The 16,307-nt window shown below is 45.0% G+C and overlaps 1 protein-coding gene across 1 annotated transcript in view; it reads left to right on the top strand.

The window, feature by feature from the left end:
* LOC102173909 overlaps nucleotides 1-15,274 on the top strand; it is an 88,102-nt gene extending 72,828 nt beyond the window's left edge. Inside the window, exons 34-37 of the mRNA XM_018039861.1 lie at nucleotides 99-208; nucleotides 462-578; nucleotides 723-864; nucleotides 14,539-15,274. Coding sequence (XP_017895350.1) covers nucleotides 99-208; nucleotides 462-578; nucleotides 723-864; nucleotides 14,539-14,543 — 374 coding nt within the window. The 3' untranslated portion in view covers nucleotides 14,544-15,274. The remainder of the gene's footprint in view (nucleotides 1-98; nucleotides 209-461; nucleotides 579-722; nucleotides 865-14,538) is intronic.

Genomic DNA, 16,307 nt, shown 5'->3' with positions numbered 1-16,307 from the left:
GTTTAGGGAAGTCAGCCTTGGAGGACGCAGGGTCTGGCCATGCCCATGACCCTGGCCAGCAGGCTCTCACAGCCCGTCCTGCCTCCCCTGCCCCACAGGCCTGTCTGCCGGCCTCCTGGGCACCAATGACAACGAGGCTGGCAACGAGCTGATGCTGCCGGACGGCACGGTGGCCAGCAGCCTGGAGGAGTTCACCCTGGCCTGGCAGGTGAGCTGCTGGCCAGCCCGCCCTTCTGCAGGCCTGGGCATCATCACTAGGATACTGGGGGTGGAGAGGGAACCATCCATGTGGATTGGCCGTGCACCTGAGCAGCGTGGGGACCTCATCTCCGGGGATTCAGAGGTTCTCCATCCTAGTCCAAGGGGGTGGTGGTCCCCTCCTGCGGCTGGGGCACTCAGTGGAGGCGCCCAGGAGACAGAGGTCCAGGCAGGAGGCCTGAGTCTTGGGTTCACGCCCCTAGGTGGCTGGTGACTGCAGAGCCGTGGAGAAGACTCAGCTGGCGTGCCTGGAACAGAGCCCCACCTGCCAGGCCTTCTTCCACGACCCCCACTCCAGCCTGGCGAGCTGCTTCGGAGTGGTGAGTGTGCGGCCGCGGAGGCCATGCAGCAGGTGGACCGCAGGGCGGAGGAGACCCTCGCCCCGATATAGCCTATGCCCCTCCTCTGTGCTACTCTCCGGGGTGTGGTGGGCAGGGACACTGACTCTGGGTGCCGGATTTCAGGTGGACCCAACACCCTTCCTCAGCCTGTGCGCCCGGGACACCTGTGGCACCCAGGAGCACCAGCCTGCTTGCACCCTGGCCGCCGCCTACATCCACCTGTGTGCCAGGGGCTTCGTGCCCATGGACCTGCCTCCACAATGTGGTGAGTGGCCGTGCCAGCAAGCACTCTGATCCCCTGCTTCCATCCCAGGGGGAAAACCTATTCCTCTCTCTTTGCTTCTGCCCCGAGGACACACACTCAGTTGTTGTACAGTGAGCTAAGAGGCAAAGCAAAGTTATGTGCAAAGGAGCACTTTTTAAAAAAAATTTAACTTTTATTTGGCTGGGCCAGGTCTTCGTTGTGGCACATGGGCTCCAGCTCCCTAACCAGGGAAGTCCCAGGAGTTATTAAGAAAGTTACTAAGAAAGACAAAAAGAGGCCCCAAACTCGGTCTAGTGAGCCTGGTGACCTCTGGTGCAGGAGATGAGAGCTTGGGGAGGTCAGGCAGCTGCAAAGGCAGTTGCTGAAAATCACAGCCACAGGCCTTCCCTTAGATGTGAATGTACACACCCTACAAGGTCTGGAAACCCTCGCGCACACCTGCAACCAAGTCGTGTGCAATTCCCATGGCTCGTGTCCCACTACCCAGGCTGCAGCAACAGTGGCCGTGGGTCCCTGATACTGGAGCAAGTGTTCGTGACGCCTGTAAGAGGACAGTTAGGCAGGCTTTACTGGGGGCCTGGAGATGCAGGGACCACTGCAGTAGGGGCAGAAAGACTGGGCTCATCTCTTAACAAGGAGAAGTGGGCATTTAGAGTCCAGGAGCAGGGGGGAGAGGGGGTCAGTGGATGGAAGATTACTAAAAGGAAAGATCAGGGGTCGGGGAGATTCTGGCTAAACTGACCTAACAGAAATGTTGCTGAAGGCAGGCTAGGGAGATCAGACATCACCCAGTTGCAGAGGTTAAGGTGATCAGCTCTGGAAGATCCTGATAAAGGGACTGACCTGCTGAAACTGGACAACGAAGACATGAAGCCCAAAAGTCAGGACCTAGTTGAGAAGAGTTCTAAAGGAGCCTGAGTAGAGTCTGGTCAAGGAGAAAGTCTTTCTCCAAGACTTTTGGATGCTAGAATAAAAGATTATCAAAGATAAGCACAATTCCAGAACTGATTTCTAGAAATGAAAAAATATTCACAGAAATTTAAGACAACACATTATTGAACCAGGCGATTTTTCCAGAAACCAATGCCTGGGGCTGGCAATTTGTTATGTAAGTAAATATTGATAGGTGTCAATATTCTATAACATTTTATAACATTTAGGTAACAAAAGCATATTAATTCGTCTCTGGTCAGTAAATTGCTAATAGCAAAAGAGAAAATTAACTGGAAAATATGAGAAGAGGAAGATGAAGTGAGAATTTTAGAATGAGAAAGTTCTCAGATCCAGGAAGCACAGTGAGACTCCCCGGGCAGTCCAGTGGTTAAGACACCGAGCTTCCAATGCAGGGCACGTGGATTTGATCCCTGGTCAGGGGACTAAGATCCCACATGCTGTGTGGCACGCCCAGCCCCTACAAAAAAGCACAGTGTTTCCCAAACACTGTAAATAAACCTCTGCCATGACGCATGGAACTGCGGAAAACCCAAGCAGAGGTCCTCAAAGCCACCAAAACGAATGGAAAAGAGGTGATTTTTCAAGGAACCATTCTCTTACCAGCAATGACAGAAGATGGTGGAATAAGTCTTTATAGCATTAAGAGAAAATAATTGTCAACTTATATTCTATGCCCAGTTCAGGTGATATTTAAGATGGGACACTTCCAGCACTGAACTGCCTGAAAATGTCACTGGTGAGTTGTCCATTAGTGCTGAGGGACACGGCCGTGCACAGTCACTCACTTGCTGTTTGTGGCTGCTTTTGTGCTGTGATGCGGAGTATTTGTGACCAAGACTCTCCAGCCACCAAGCCTAAAATATTTACTATCTGGCTCTTGACAGAAAACGTTGGCTGATCCCTGGTGTAGACCAAGGAAAGCAGAAGGAAATTAATGAATTAGGAAGAAATGAACAATAGGATGGTTCAAGAGAGGAAAAAAAGAGACGCACAAAGAAATAGTGCTAGGAACAAGGAGCCAAAACGACAGGCTTCAGAAGGGGGCTCAACTTTGCTGATATCTTTCAAAACAAAGTATTGCCCAGAAAAATACAATCTGCCCAAACTGATTGGAGTAGGAATATTAAAAATCTGAAAGCATCTCATAGCTGTTAAATTCACTGCATCTGTAGGCTGAAATGCACCTCTGAAAGACAAGAGGTACGGTTTAGTGAAGAGTTGTTAGACATGACACCCAAAGCCTGATTCACAAAAGAGAAAAAAATAATCAGTAAATCGGACTTCAAAATTGTCTGCTGTTGCCTGTCAGAAGAATGGGAGAACAAAATCCTGGGAGAAGATACTTGCAAACCAGATACCTGACAAAGGACCCATATCTAGAATACAGGAACAAGTCTCAAAATTTAACTGTGGATGAACCTAGAGCCTGTTATGCAGAGTGAAGTAAGTCAGAAAGAGAAAAACAATTTCAGATTTTAATGCATACATATGAGGGCTGGGAGAAAGGTACTGATGAACCTATTTGTAGGGCAGGAACAGAGACACAGAGAGCAGACTTGTGGGCGCAGCAGAGAAGGGCCAGTTGAGTGTGGCGCCGATAGGTATGCACCACCATATGTAAATGGCTGGCTAGGAGCGGCTGCTGCACAGCACAGGGCGCTCAGCTCAGAGCTCTGCCACGGCCTGGGGGTGGGGAGGGATGGGCGCGTGGAGGGGGCTCAAGAGGGAGGGGACATGGCGGGGAGCTGCTGCAAGCACAGGGCGCTCAGCTCAGAGCTCTGCCACGGCCTGGAGGTGGGGAGGGATGGGCGCGTGGAGGGGGCTCAAGAGGGAGGCGACATGTGTGTGCTCACGGCCGATTTACGCTGTATGGCAGAAACCCACCCAGCACTGTAAAGCAATTATCCTCCCATTGAAAAGTTTCTATTGAAATATAGTTGATTTACAATGTTGTGTTGGTTTCAGGTGTACAGCAAAGTGGTTCAGTTTATATGTGTGTGTATATTTATATATCACTTTTTAGGTTCTTTTCCATTATAGTTTATGACACGATATTGAATTTAGTTCCCTGTGCTATACAGCAGGCCCTTGTTATCCGTTATATTTACATATAGTAGTGTGGATATACTAATCCCAAACTCCTCTAATTTATCACTTTCCCCTTTGATAACCATGTTTCTTTTCTTAAAAAAAAAAAAAAACTAAAAATAAATTTAAGTTAAAAAAAAATCTACATAGAAAATGGACAAGACACGTGGAAACATTTCACCCACGATGGCAAATAAGCACCTGAAAAGATATTCAGCAGTACCAGCCAGTAGGAGAATGAGATAACACTTTATACACTTATTACAACAGTTAAAATGAAAAACAGGGGCAGTACCAAATGCGGGCAAGAGTGTGGAGAAACTTGTTCTCACATATTGCTGTGGGCAGGTAAAATGCTACAGTCACTGGGAAGAAAGCTAAGCATACACTTACTATGTGATCCAGCAAATGCATTCGTGGATATTATCCCAGAGAAATGAAAACAAGTGTTCACAAAGAAACCTGTGTATGATTCATAGCACTATTATTCAGTTCAGTTCAGTCGCTCAGTTGTGTCTCTTTGCAACCCCAAGAACTGCAGCACGCCAGGCCTCCCTGTCCATCACCAACTCCTGGAGCTTGCTCAAACTCATGTCCATCAAGTCAGTGATGTCATCCAACCATCTCATTCTCTGTCGTCACCTTCTCCTCCCACCTTCAATCTTTCCCAGCATCAGGGTCTTTTCCAGTGAGTCAGTTCTTCACATCAGGTGGCCAAAGTATTGGAGTTTCAGCTTCAGCCATCAGTCCTTCCAATGAATATTCAGGACTGATCTCCATTAGGATGGACTGGTTTGATTTCCTTGCAAGGAAGGATTCTCAAGAGTCTTTTCCAACACCACAGTTCTAAAGCATCAATTCTTTGGTGCTCAGCTTTTTTTATAGCCCACTCTCACATCCATACATGACTACTAGAAAAACCATAGCTTTGACTAGATGGACCTTTGTTGGCAAAATAATGGCTCTGCTTTTCAATATGCTGTCTAGGTTGGTCACAGCTTGTCTTCCAAGGAGCAAGTGTCTTAATTTCATGGCTGCAGTCACCATCTGCAGTGATGTGGGAACCCGAGGAGATAAAGTGTGTCACTTTCCATTGCTTCCCCATCTATTTGCCACGGAGTGATGCCATAATCATGGACCAGATGCCATGATCTTCATTTTTTGAATACTGAGTTTCAAGCCAGCTTTCTCACTCTCCTCTTTCACTTTCATCAAGAGGCTCTTTAGTTCTTCTTTCCCTTCTGCCATAAGGGTGGTGTCATCTGCATATCTGAGGTTATTGATATTTCTCCCAGCAATCTTGATTCCAGCTTGTGCTTCATCAAGCCTGGCATTTCACATGATGTACTCTGCATATAAGTTAAATAAGCAGGGTGACAATATAAAGGCTTGACGTACTCCTTTCCCAATTTGGAACCAGTCTGTTGTTCCATGTCCAGTTCTAACTGTTGCTTCTTGACCTGCATACAGATTTCCCAAGAGGCAGGTAAGGTGGTCTGGTATTCCTATCTCTTGAAGAATTTTCCACAGTTTGTTGTGATCTACACAGCCAAAGATGGAGAAGCTCTATACAGTCAGCAAAAACAAGACCGGGAGCTGACTGTGGCTCAGATCATGAACTCTTTATTGCCAAATTCAGACTGAAACTGAAGAAAGTGGAGAAAACCACTAGACCATTCAGGTATGACCTAAATCAAATCCCTTATGACCATACAGTGGAAGTGAGAAATAGATTTAAGGGACTAGGTCTGATAGAGTGCCTGATGAACTATGGATGGCGGTTCGTGACATTGTACAGGAGACAGGGATCAAGACCATCCCCAAGAAAAAGAAATGCAAAAAAGCAAAATGGCTGTCTGAGGAGGCCTTACAAATAGCTGTGAAAACAAGGGAAGTGAAAAGCAAAGGAGAAAAGGAAAGTTATACCCATTTGAATGCAGAGTTCCAAAGAATAGCAAGGAGAGATAAGAAAGCCTTCTTCAGCGATCAATGCAAAGAAAAGAGGAAAACAATAGAATGGGAAAGACTAGAGATCTCTTCAAGAAAATTAGAGATACCAAGGGAACATTTCATGCACAGATGGGCACAATAAAGGACAGAAATGGTATGGACCTAACAGAAGCAGAAGACATTAAGAAGAGGTGGCAAGAATACACAGAAGAACTGTACAAAAAAGATCTTCACAACCCAGATAGTCACGATGGTGTGATCACTCACCTAGAGCCAGACATCCTGGAATGTGAAGTCAAGTGGGCCTTAGGAAGCATCACTATGAACAAAGCTAGTGGAGGTGATGGCATTCCAGTGGAGCTGTTTCAAATCCTGAAAGATGATGCTGTGAAAGTGCTACACTCAATATGCCAGCAAATGTGGAAAACTCAGCAGTGGCCACAGGACTGGAAAAGGTCAGTTTTCATTCCAATCCCAAAGAAAGGCAATGCCAAAGAATGCTCAAACTACCGCACAATTGCACTCAACTCACACGCTAGTAAAGTGATGCTTAAAATTCTGCAAGCCAGGCTTCAGCAATACGTGAACTGTGAACTTCCAGATGATCAAGCTGGTTTTAGAAAAGGCAGAGGAACCAGAGAGCAAATTGCCAACATCCAATGGATTATTGAAAAAGGAAGAGAGTTCCAGAAAAACATCTATTTCTGCTTTATTGACTATGCCAAAGCCTTTGACTGTGTGGATCACAATAAACTGGAAAATTCTGAAAGAGATTGGCATACCAGACCACCTGACCTGCCTCTTGAGAAACCTATATGCAGGTAAGGAAGCAACAGTTAGAACTGGACATGGAACAAGAGACTGGTTCCAAATAGGAAAAGGAGTACATCAAGGCTGTATATTGTCACCCTGCTTATTTACCTTATATGCAGAGTACATCATGAAAAATGCTGGGCTGGAGGAAGTACAAGCTAGAATCAAGATTGCCAGGAGAAATATCAATAACCTCAGATATGCAGATGACACCACCCTTATGGCAGAAAATGAAAAGGAACTAAAGGAGCCTCTAGATGAAAGTGAAAGAGGAGAGTGAAAAAGCTGGCTTAAAGCTCAACACTCAGAAAACAAAGATCATGGCATCCGGTCCCATCATTCCATGGCAAATAGATGAGGAAATAGTGGCTATATTTTTTGGGGCTCCAAAATCACTGCAGATGGTGATTGCAGCCATGAAATTAAAAGACACTTACTCCTTGGAAGGAAAGTTATGACCAATCTAGACAGTATATTAAAAAGCAGAGACATTACTTTGCCAACAAAGGTCCATATAGTCAAGGCTATGGTTTTTCCAGTGGTCATGTGTGGATGTGAGAGTTGGACTATAAAGAAACCTGAGCACCGAAGAATTGATGCTTTAGAACTGTGGTGTTGGAAAAGACTCTTGAGAGGCCCTTGGACTGCAAGGAGATCCAACCAGTCCATCCTAAAGGAGATCAGTCCTGGGTGTTCATTGGAAGGACTGATGTTGAAGCTGAAACTCCAATACTTTGGCCACCTGATGCAAAGAGCTGACTCATTTGAAAAGACCCTGATGCTGGGAAAGATTGAGGGCAGGAGAAGGGGATGACAGAGGATCAGATGGTTGGATGGCATCACCGACTCAATGGACATAGGTTTGAGTAGACTCCGGGAGTTGGTGATGGACAGGGAGGCCTGGCATGCTGCAGTCCATGGGGTTGCAAAGAGTCAGACACGACTGAACTGAACACAGTCAAAGGCTTTGGCATAATGAGGCAGAAGTAGATGTTTTTCTGGTATTCTCTCACTTTTTCAATGATCCAATGAATGTTGGCAATTTGATCTCTGGTCCTTCTGTCTTTTCGAAATCCAACTTGGTAGGAAGTTCATGGTTCATGTACTATTGAAGCCTGGTTTGGAGAATCTTGAGCAACTTGTAACTTGTAACCACCAAAATAGCCTACGGTCAGTACGTAGTTAAACAAATTCTGGTACATCCATACTCTGGAATACCACTCAGCAATAGAAGGGAACAAACTATTGATACAGATAACAACTTGGACGGATCTCCAAAGCATGAATGGAAAAAGACAAATTCAAGGATCATGCGCTGTATGATTCTGTAACATTCTCAAAACTACAAATTATAAAAATGAACAAATTAGTAGCCACTGGGAGGAGGAGTGGGCGTGACTCCAATAGGGTAGAAAAAGGGAGATGTTTGTGGTGATGTAACAGTTCTGTAGTTTGATGGTGGTGGTTACATGAATCCACAACTGTGGCAAAATGTCACAGAACTATACACAATGTCAGTGTCTGGGTTTCGTTATTGTACTATAATTGTGGAAGATTTAAACACTGGGGTGAGTGGGATAAAAGATACACAGGACATCTCTACTATCTTTGTGGTGTGTGCTAAGTCGCTTCAGTCCTGTCCAACTCTTTGCAACCCTATGGACTACAGCCTGCCAGGCTCCTCTGTCCATGGGATTCTCCAGGCAAGAATATTGGAGAGGGCTGCCATGCCCTTCTCCAGGGGAATCTTTCCAACCCAGGGATCAAATCTGCACCTCCAGCATTGGCAGGTAAGTTCTTTACCACTAGCGCCACCCGGAAAGCCAATACTATCTTTGAACTTCCTCCCAATCTATAATTATTTTAAAATAGATTTTAAAATTAAATATAAAACAGCAGGCCCAGATAGTTTTATAGGCAAGTTGTAATAATGTACCACAACTGTTCCAGAATATAAAAATGAAACCCTCCTCTTCCCAACTCATTTTAATGAAATTAGTATTATCTGATGGAAGACGACAACTCAAGGGCAAGAGAGGAAAGTTAGAAGCCCAACTGCAAACTTGAATGTAGATGTTAGTAATATGTTAGTGAGTGAAATTCAAAAATGTGTTGAGACATAAGCTAAGAGAACATCATGACCAACTGGAAGTAATCTCTGGAACTCAAGGATGGTATTTAAGAACAGTGTACTAAAGTAGGCAGTTTAGACTATTCAGGACAATCCTTCTGGTAGGATATCTAATAATGTTGGACAAGACAGCAAAAAATGGTGCTTTGGAAATATCTTGATCAAAATCCAGGGGGAAGATCAGAGAGTGACATCAGCAAGGCGGCGGGCTAGAAATCTACAAATCCTTATTCCTCTGTGGAAACACTGACTATGGAACAATAAACGGACCAGAGTAGCTTTGTGAGAACCCTAGAAACCAGTTAAGCAGCAGCAACAACCAAGTGAGTGCCTGACTGAGAAAACGTCTCACTCCAAACAGTAGGAAATTTCATGGCATGTTTTTTTGCTTGCCTTCCCCGTACACTCTCAGAGAAGGCAGTTGGTTCCTGGCTCCTGCTTTGGGGTAGAAGGAAACGAATGGAACTGGCTTGCAATGTGCTGACTTGTCTGGGATCTGCCAGGGCACAGGTTCCTGTCTCTGCCTCAGTGGTGATGAGAAGGCTGGCGTGGTTTGGATATCATGTGGGTGGTTGCTGAAAGCAGGGGTAGGTGCTGCTGCCAGAGACAGCTGCCAAGAGTCTGCAGGCCTGCAGGTGACTGGGGGCAAGATTATGGACAGACGGATACAACACTGTATCTAAATCCCTGAGAAGTGGGGGTGAGACAGCTAGTCTGCTGGGAATCTGGAGTTAAAGCATACACAGACCGGCCCAGGGAAGATAAACCCTCTAGAAAGTATTTGAAAGAACCCTGAACTTTCATACCAGGCTGATTAGTGAAGGCCTTCCCCTGAACAGGGGCAGTCTGCAAAGAATGGGAGAGGTGGGTGTTTTTTCAAATGCCCTGTTCCAACAAAAGATGGCAAGACATGCAAAGAAGCAGGGAGACTGGGCCCGTTCAGAGAAACAGTAGATCTCCAGAAACTCTCAAGAAACAAAGGCCTGTTACTTACTGATAGGTTTCAAAACAACTTCTCAAATATGCTCAACAAGCTGAAGGAGAAGAAAGATGGGAGCCAACTAAGTGAAATTAGGAAAATAATGTATGAGAAAAATGAGACTCTCAACAAAGAAGTAGAAATTATAATAATAAACAAGTTCAAGAGCTGAAAAATTGAATAATTTGAGCTGTCTTCAAGAGACTCACTTTAGATCTAAGGACACACACATGTTGAAAGGGAAAGGATGGGGAAGAAGGTATTGCATACAAATAGTAACTGAAAGAGGGTACACTTCAATAATGGATAGAACCACCAAAAAGAAGATTAATAAGGAAACAGAGAATTTGAATAACACTGCAGATCAGCCAGACCTGACATATACATATATATATACATGGAACACTTCACCCAATAGCAGCATTGTTCTCAAGTATTCTCAGCATTGTTTTCAATGTTCAGTGTCCAGGTTAGAACAAGTCTTAATAAACCTCTAAAATTTCAAGTCATACAAACTCTTTTTCAGTCACAAAGAAACCAGAAACAGCAGAAGGAAAAACTGGACAAATCATAAATTATACAAAATTAACATGCTCAAACACCCAATGGTAAATACAGGCTAAATTAGAAAATATCTTGAGACAAATGAAAACTATGGAATTGAGGGAAAACACCACTCCAGTATTCTCGCCTGGAGAATCCCAGGGACGGGGGAGCCTGGTGGGCTGCCGTCTGTGGGGCTGCACAGAGTCGGACACGACTGAAGCGACTTAGCAGCAGCAGCAGCAGCAGCAGTGCTAAGAAGGAAATGTATAGCTGTAAATCCTTACATTAAAAAAGGAGCTCAAATCAACAACCAAACTTCCTAAGGATTCTTGAAAAGAGGAAATCAAAGCTTGCAGAAAGAAGGAAATCATGAAGATTAGTTCAGAGATAAATGAAGTAGAAAGTAGAAAAATGAAAATCAATGAAACCAAAAGTTGTGTTTTTTTTAAGATCAACAAAATTGACAAATCTTTAGCTAGACTGACTAATTTAAAAAGAGAGAAGACCCAAGTAAGTAAAAATCCAAAGTGAAATCAGGAACATTACAATTGATTTTTATAGGACTAAAAAGGATTATGAGAGAGTACTATGAACACTTGTATGATGAGTTGGACAATCAAGATGAAATGGATAAATTCCTAGAAACATATTACCTGCCAAAACTGAATCTTCAAGAAATCTATAACTAGCAAGCAAGTTGAATCAGTAATCAAAAACCTCCCAACAAAGGAAAGCCCAGGACCAGATGGCCTCTCTAGTGAATTCTACTGAGGATTTAGGGAATTGAAATCAAGCTTTCTCAAGCTCTTACAAAAAGTTGAAGCAGAGGGCACATCTTTAAATCCATTTTATGAGGCCAGAATTATCTTGTTACCAAAGCCAGACAAGGATACTTTAAGAAAACTACAGAACAATATCCCTGATGAATACTGATGCAAAAATCCTCAAAAAAAAAAAAAAATACGGTTGGCCCTCTATACCTATGAGTTCCACATCCACAGATTCAATCAACTATAGATTGAAAATATTTGATAAAAAAAAAAATCCGGAAAAGTTCCAAAAAGCAAATCTTGAAGTTGTTGCATGCTGGCAACTATTTACATAGCATTTACATTGTATTTAAGTATTCTAAGTAACCTAGAGATTATTTAAACGATAAAGGAGGATGTACATGGGCTGTATGCAAATATTACATCATTTTATATAGGGGAATTGAGCATCCACAGATCTTGGTATCCATGGGAGGTCCTGAGGCCAACTGGATACTGAGGGACAACTGTACTGGCGAACAGAATTCAAGAGCACATTAAAAGGATTATTCATCATAACCAGGTGGGTTTATTCCTGAAATGCAACGGTGGTTCAACACAGAAAATCAATGCAATGCACCATATTAACAGAATGACGGGGGGAAAACACACGATCATCTCTAGTGTTATATTAAAGCATTAACTCAAAAGAGATAAAATACATAAATATTAGAACTAAAACTGTAAAACTCTTACAAGGAAACATAAGGGGGGTCTCCCCTGGGGGTCCAGCGGTTGAGAATCTGCCTGCCACTGCAGGGGACACGGGCTCGATCCCTGCTCCGAGAAGAGCCCACGTGGTGTGTGCAGCTAAGCCTGGGTGCCCGGCGCTGCTCGGCAGCAAGAGGAGCCCCCGCAGTGAGAAGTCCGTGCGCGCAACTAGAGAAAGCTCTCGTGCAGCAACGGAGACCCAACACAGCCAAAAGTAGACATGAATCTTTAAAACGAGAGTAAATAGACCAACCGGACATCACCAAAATTAAAAACTTCTGTGTGTGAAATGACACGATCAACTGAGTAGAAAGGCAAGTTGTGGAATGGGAGGAAATACTTGCAAATCATTATCTGATAGGGGGTTAATATTCCAAATAGACAAAGAATACCTACAACTCAACAACAAAACCTGTTTAAACATTGGTCAAAGGACTTGACTAGACGTTCCTCCAAACACGATATACAAATGACCAATAAGTACGTGAGAAGATGCTCAATATCACTCATCATTAGGGAAATGTGAATCGAAATCACAATGAGATACAAATTCACACCCATTAGGGTGGCTACTGTCCAAAACTTAGAGAACAGTGTCAGCAAGGATGTGAAGAAATTGGAACCATTGTGCACTGTTGGCAGCAATGTAAAATGGTGCAACCAATATGGAAACCAGCATGGCAGTGCCCCCAAAAATTAAAAATTAAATTACCATATGACCCAGTCATTCCACTTCTGGGTATGATGTCACAAAAGAAGTGAAAGCAGGGTCTCAAAGAGATGTTTGTACGACTGTCAGAACATCATTCTTCACAATAGCCGTGACTTTCAAGAACCCGAGTGTCCATCAACAACTGAATGGGTAAGCAAAATATGTGTGTGTGTGTACAATGGAATATTATTCAGTCTTAAAAAGGAAGGCAATTATGACACAGCACAGCCTGGCTGAACTTCGAGGCCATGATGCTAAGTGAAATAGGCCAGTTACGAAGAGACCAATGCTCTCTGAGTCCCCTTATACGAGGCACCTACAGTTGTCAGAGTCATAGAGGATGGTGGTTGCCATGAGCTGGTCTAAGGGGATAATGGGAGTTGTTTAATGGGGACAGGGTTTCAATTTTGCAAGATGAAAAGGGTTCCTGAGATGGGAGTTGTTTGCACAACAAAGTGAAAGTAACTTACCACTACTGACCTGTTAAGATGGTCAGCTTTTTTGTTAAGCATATTTTGCCACAACTAAAAACTTCTGAATGAGAAACTTTTACTGAGCACCTGTTTCATATGCTAGGCATGGTGATACAACTCTAAACACTGTACTTACAACCGCTGTAATTATTAAGAAAAAATAAATACACTTAAGGAGACAAAATTCTTAGAGCAAGAACCAGTACAGACCAGACAATAGACACAAACAGGAATCCAGAAGTGGGTTTTTCCAACACACACTGTACATTCTGGCAGGGAACTAGAAACTATTAAAGGGATAATATCACGTCTGAAAAAGAACCAAAGATAGAATATCGACAGATGACAGAACAGCGTTCAGTAAGCTTCTCTGATGCTCACACTTTCCTTTAAACATTCTCTTAGCAAATGAGGGTTGAGAGGGACCTTCCTTAACCTGGTAACTTGAGGTATTTGGTACCCAGCCTTTAACATCATAGCTGATGGACAAACATCAGAAGCAGGTTGGCAAGGAGACAGGCACTCTTGTCTCTGCTTTTATTTCATATTATATTGATGAGCCCATCACACAGAGACCAGAAAAAGAAAGAAACAGAGATTAAAACTCACCTGCTAGAACTTCCCCAGTGGTCCAGAGGCTAAGACTCTGCATTCCCACTGCAGAGGGGCCCGGACTCAATCCCTGGCCAGGAAGCTAGATCCTGCATGCTGCAACTAAAGATCCCGTGTGCCACAACCAAGATCACAGATCCAGTGTGCTGCAGCTAAGACCCGGCACAGTCAAAATTAATAAATATTTTTAAAAATATTTACAAACTCACCTGCTGATGGCGTCTTGCTCAGAGAGGTGCAGAGATCTGCCTGGGTCTGTGACCCCTAAATTGAAGAGGTCCTTGCTTCAGAGTGAACTGGAGATCCAAGGGGTAAGGCTGTGGCTCTTTCTAAAAGTGCAGAGAAGTCATCCAGAGGTCACTGAGTTCCAGAAACATCTGAATATCCCTACTGCTTTCATGACCTGGATACCCTCTCTCCATCAGGATTCAGCTCCTGAACTCCCCCTTCACCAACTGACTAGATAGCTTAGTCATGTCTGACTCTGCGACCCCCTGAACTGTAGCCCACCAGGCTCCCCTGTCCATGGGATTCTTCAGGCAAGAATACTGAAGTGGGTTCCCTTCTCCAGGAGATCTTCGTGACCCAGGGATCAAACCTGCATCTCCTGCATTGCAGGCAGATTCTTTTACCCACTTACCCACCAACTTTGGGTACATCATCTGTACTCCCAAAGTATCAGGTGTTGGGGTCCAGTCCTCTCCCAGGCTGGGAACCATCTCCTCATTAAAAGGGGGAGATACCCTTTTAATGGGGGCCACTTGAGGCCTGACCCTGCTGGGCCTGTAGTGTGCCAGGGGCTGTAACAAGAGCCCCCAGCTTGATTCCAGGAAACAGGGAGTTCCCTGTCCTCTGGGTCTACAAAGCATTATACTTCTCTCCTCTTTTCTCTGCAGTTTGAGATTCTGCCTGAGCCAGCACCAGGCTTGCCAAAGATCTGAGACTTCCTCTCCTGCCACAATCCCATCTCATCCAGCTACAATCTCATCTCATCCAGCAAGGTCAAGGTTCTTGTCTGGGGTAGAATGATGAGCACAAAATACCAGTAAGTCAGAGAAGATCAGGACTGAGATGGATCCAGGAAAGAAGGGCTGTTAGTGATTTTGAAATACCTCTGGGGGCGATGGAGCCCTCACTGGTCTGGATACTTCTCCGTCTCCCTCAGCACCTGCCCTGTGATCCAGGAGACAGCCTGGCCCGCTGGTTCCCGCTCTGGAGAGGGAATGCCACTTCGGAACTGTTCTCGCCTGCGATATTTCTTCACTCGCCTGGCTATTTCTGAAGCCTCTGCTGTATGAGTCAGGCTGCCCCAGGTCTTCCTAGCTTGGGATTGGCTTCCCCTGAGGCCTGAGGTTCCTTGAGGGGAACGGATGGTCCCAAATCCCTTAATCAAAGCCTGGCTGGGTGCTTCCCTCTTGGCATAGATCCTGTTTCTAAGGCTGAATGTTCCGGGGGACCGGTTTCCACGGACCTGTGCTCTGGGCATTCAGCCCCCAAGGGTACAGCCTGCAGAGTTGTTCACTTCCTTTGGGGGAAGGCGTTGCCCTTGAAAAATTAAAGCTGGCAGAATCCAAGCACACATGTGTTAGATTGGTGGAGTCGGCTGTTCCACTGGAGGGATGGGGTGGAGGGGGGAGGCGTGGGTGGCTGTGAAACCCGCTCACCAGTAGGGGGCCCCCAAGACACCCTCCACACCGAATCAAGAGTCCAGAGCAGTGGGTGAGCTGTCAGCCATAAGGTTCGGGGCTACCAGAAAGCCAGATGCCAGTTCTCAGCTGTCCTTGGCCTCCCCACATGTAATCCTTGGCATACAGCAGGTGCTCAGTGAAGTTTAGAAAGAGGAACCCGAGAGGGTTTTAGACTTTCCAGCAGTGAATGCAAATGGGGGATGTGGTCCTGCTCATTCCCACACTCGGGGGGGGCGGGGGGGGGGGGCAGTGCTGTGTTGCCGTGGTTATTACAACCAGAAGACTCCAGAGTCCAAGCTCTGCTCTTCAAAACACATTTGCTCTTCCCTCTGACTTTATAATAACCCAGTGAGGTGTGGACGATCCCTGAGTACCAGAAGCAGCAGCGGCAGCAGGCTCAGAGAGCCCAGGGCACGTGCCCAAGGTCACACGACTAGCAGGTGGCCAGGCTGGCGCTGATCTGGGCCCGTCTGCCCCACCACAACCATCTGCCTTCCACTTCACAGTGGCCTTGGACAGTCTATAGGCATACCTCATTTCTTTGCACTTTGCAGACACTGCATTTTGGGGGCTTGGAGGGGTTGTTTACATTTTACGAATGGAAGGTTTGCAGCAGCCCCGTGTTGAGGAAATCTGTCAGTGCCATTTTCCTCAGAGCATTGCTCATTTGGTGTCTCTGTGTCACATTTTGGTAATTCTCACAATATTTCAGACTTTTTCATGATTATTGTATGTGTTATGGTAATCTGTGATGTTACTACTACAACTAGCATTTTTTAGCAATGATTAAGATATGCACACTGCTTCTTTTTTTTTTTTTAGAAACAATGGTATTGCACACTCAATAGACTACAGTATAAACATAACTATTATAAGCAGTGGAAAGCCAAAATGTTCCTGTGACTCACTTTATGTCAGTGGTCTGGAACTGAACCCAGACATCACCGAGGTGTGCCTGTAGTCTAATCTTTACAAAA

This window comes from Capra hircus, chromosome 25 (assembly GCF_001704415.2).
Source record: "Capra hircus breed San Clemente chromosome 25, ASM170441v1, whole genome shotgun sequence".
NCBI classification, from domain to species: domain Eukaryota; kingdom Metazoa; phylum Chordata; class Mammalia; order Artiodactyla; family Bovidae; genus Capra; species Capra hircus.
Note: the sequence above shows the minus strand (reverse complement) of the source record. Positions and strands in the feature narration are given on the sequence as shown.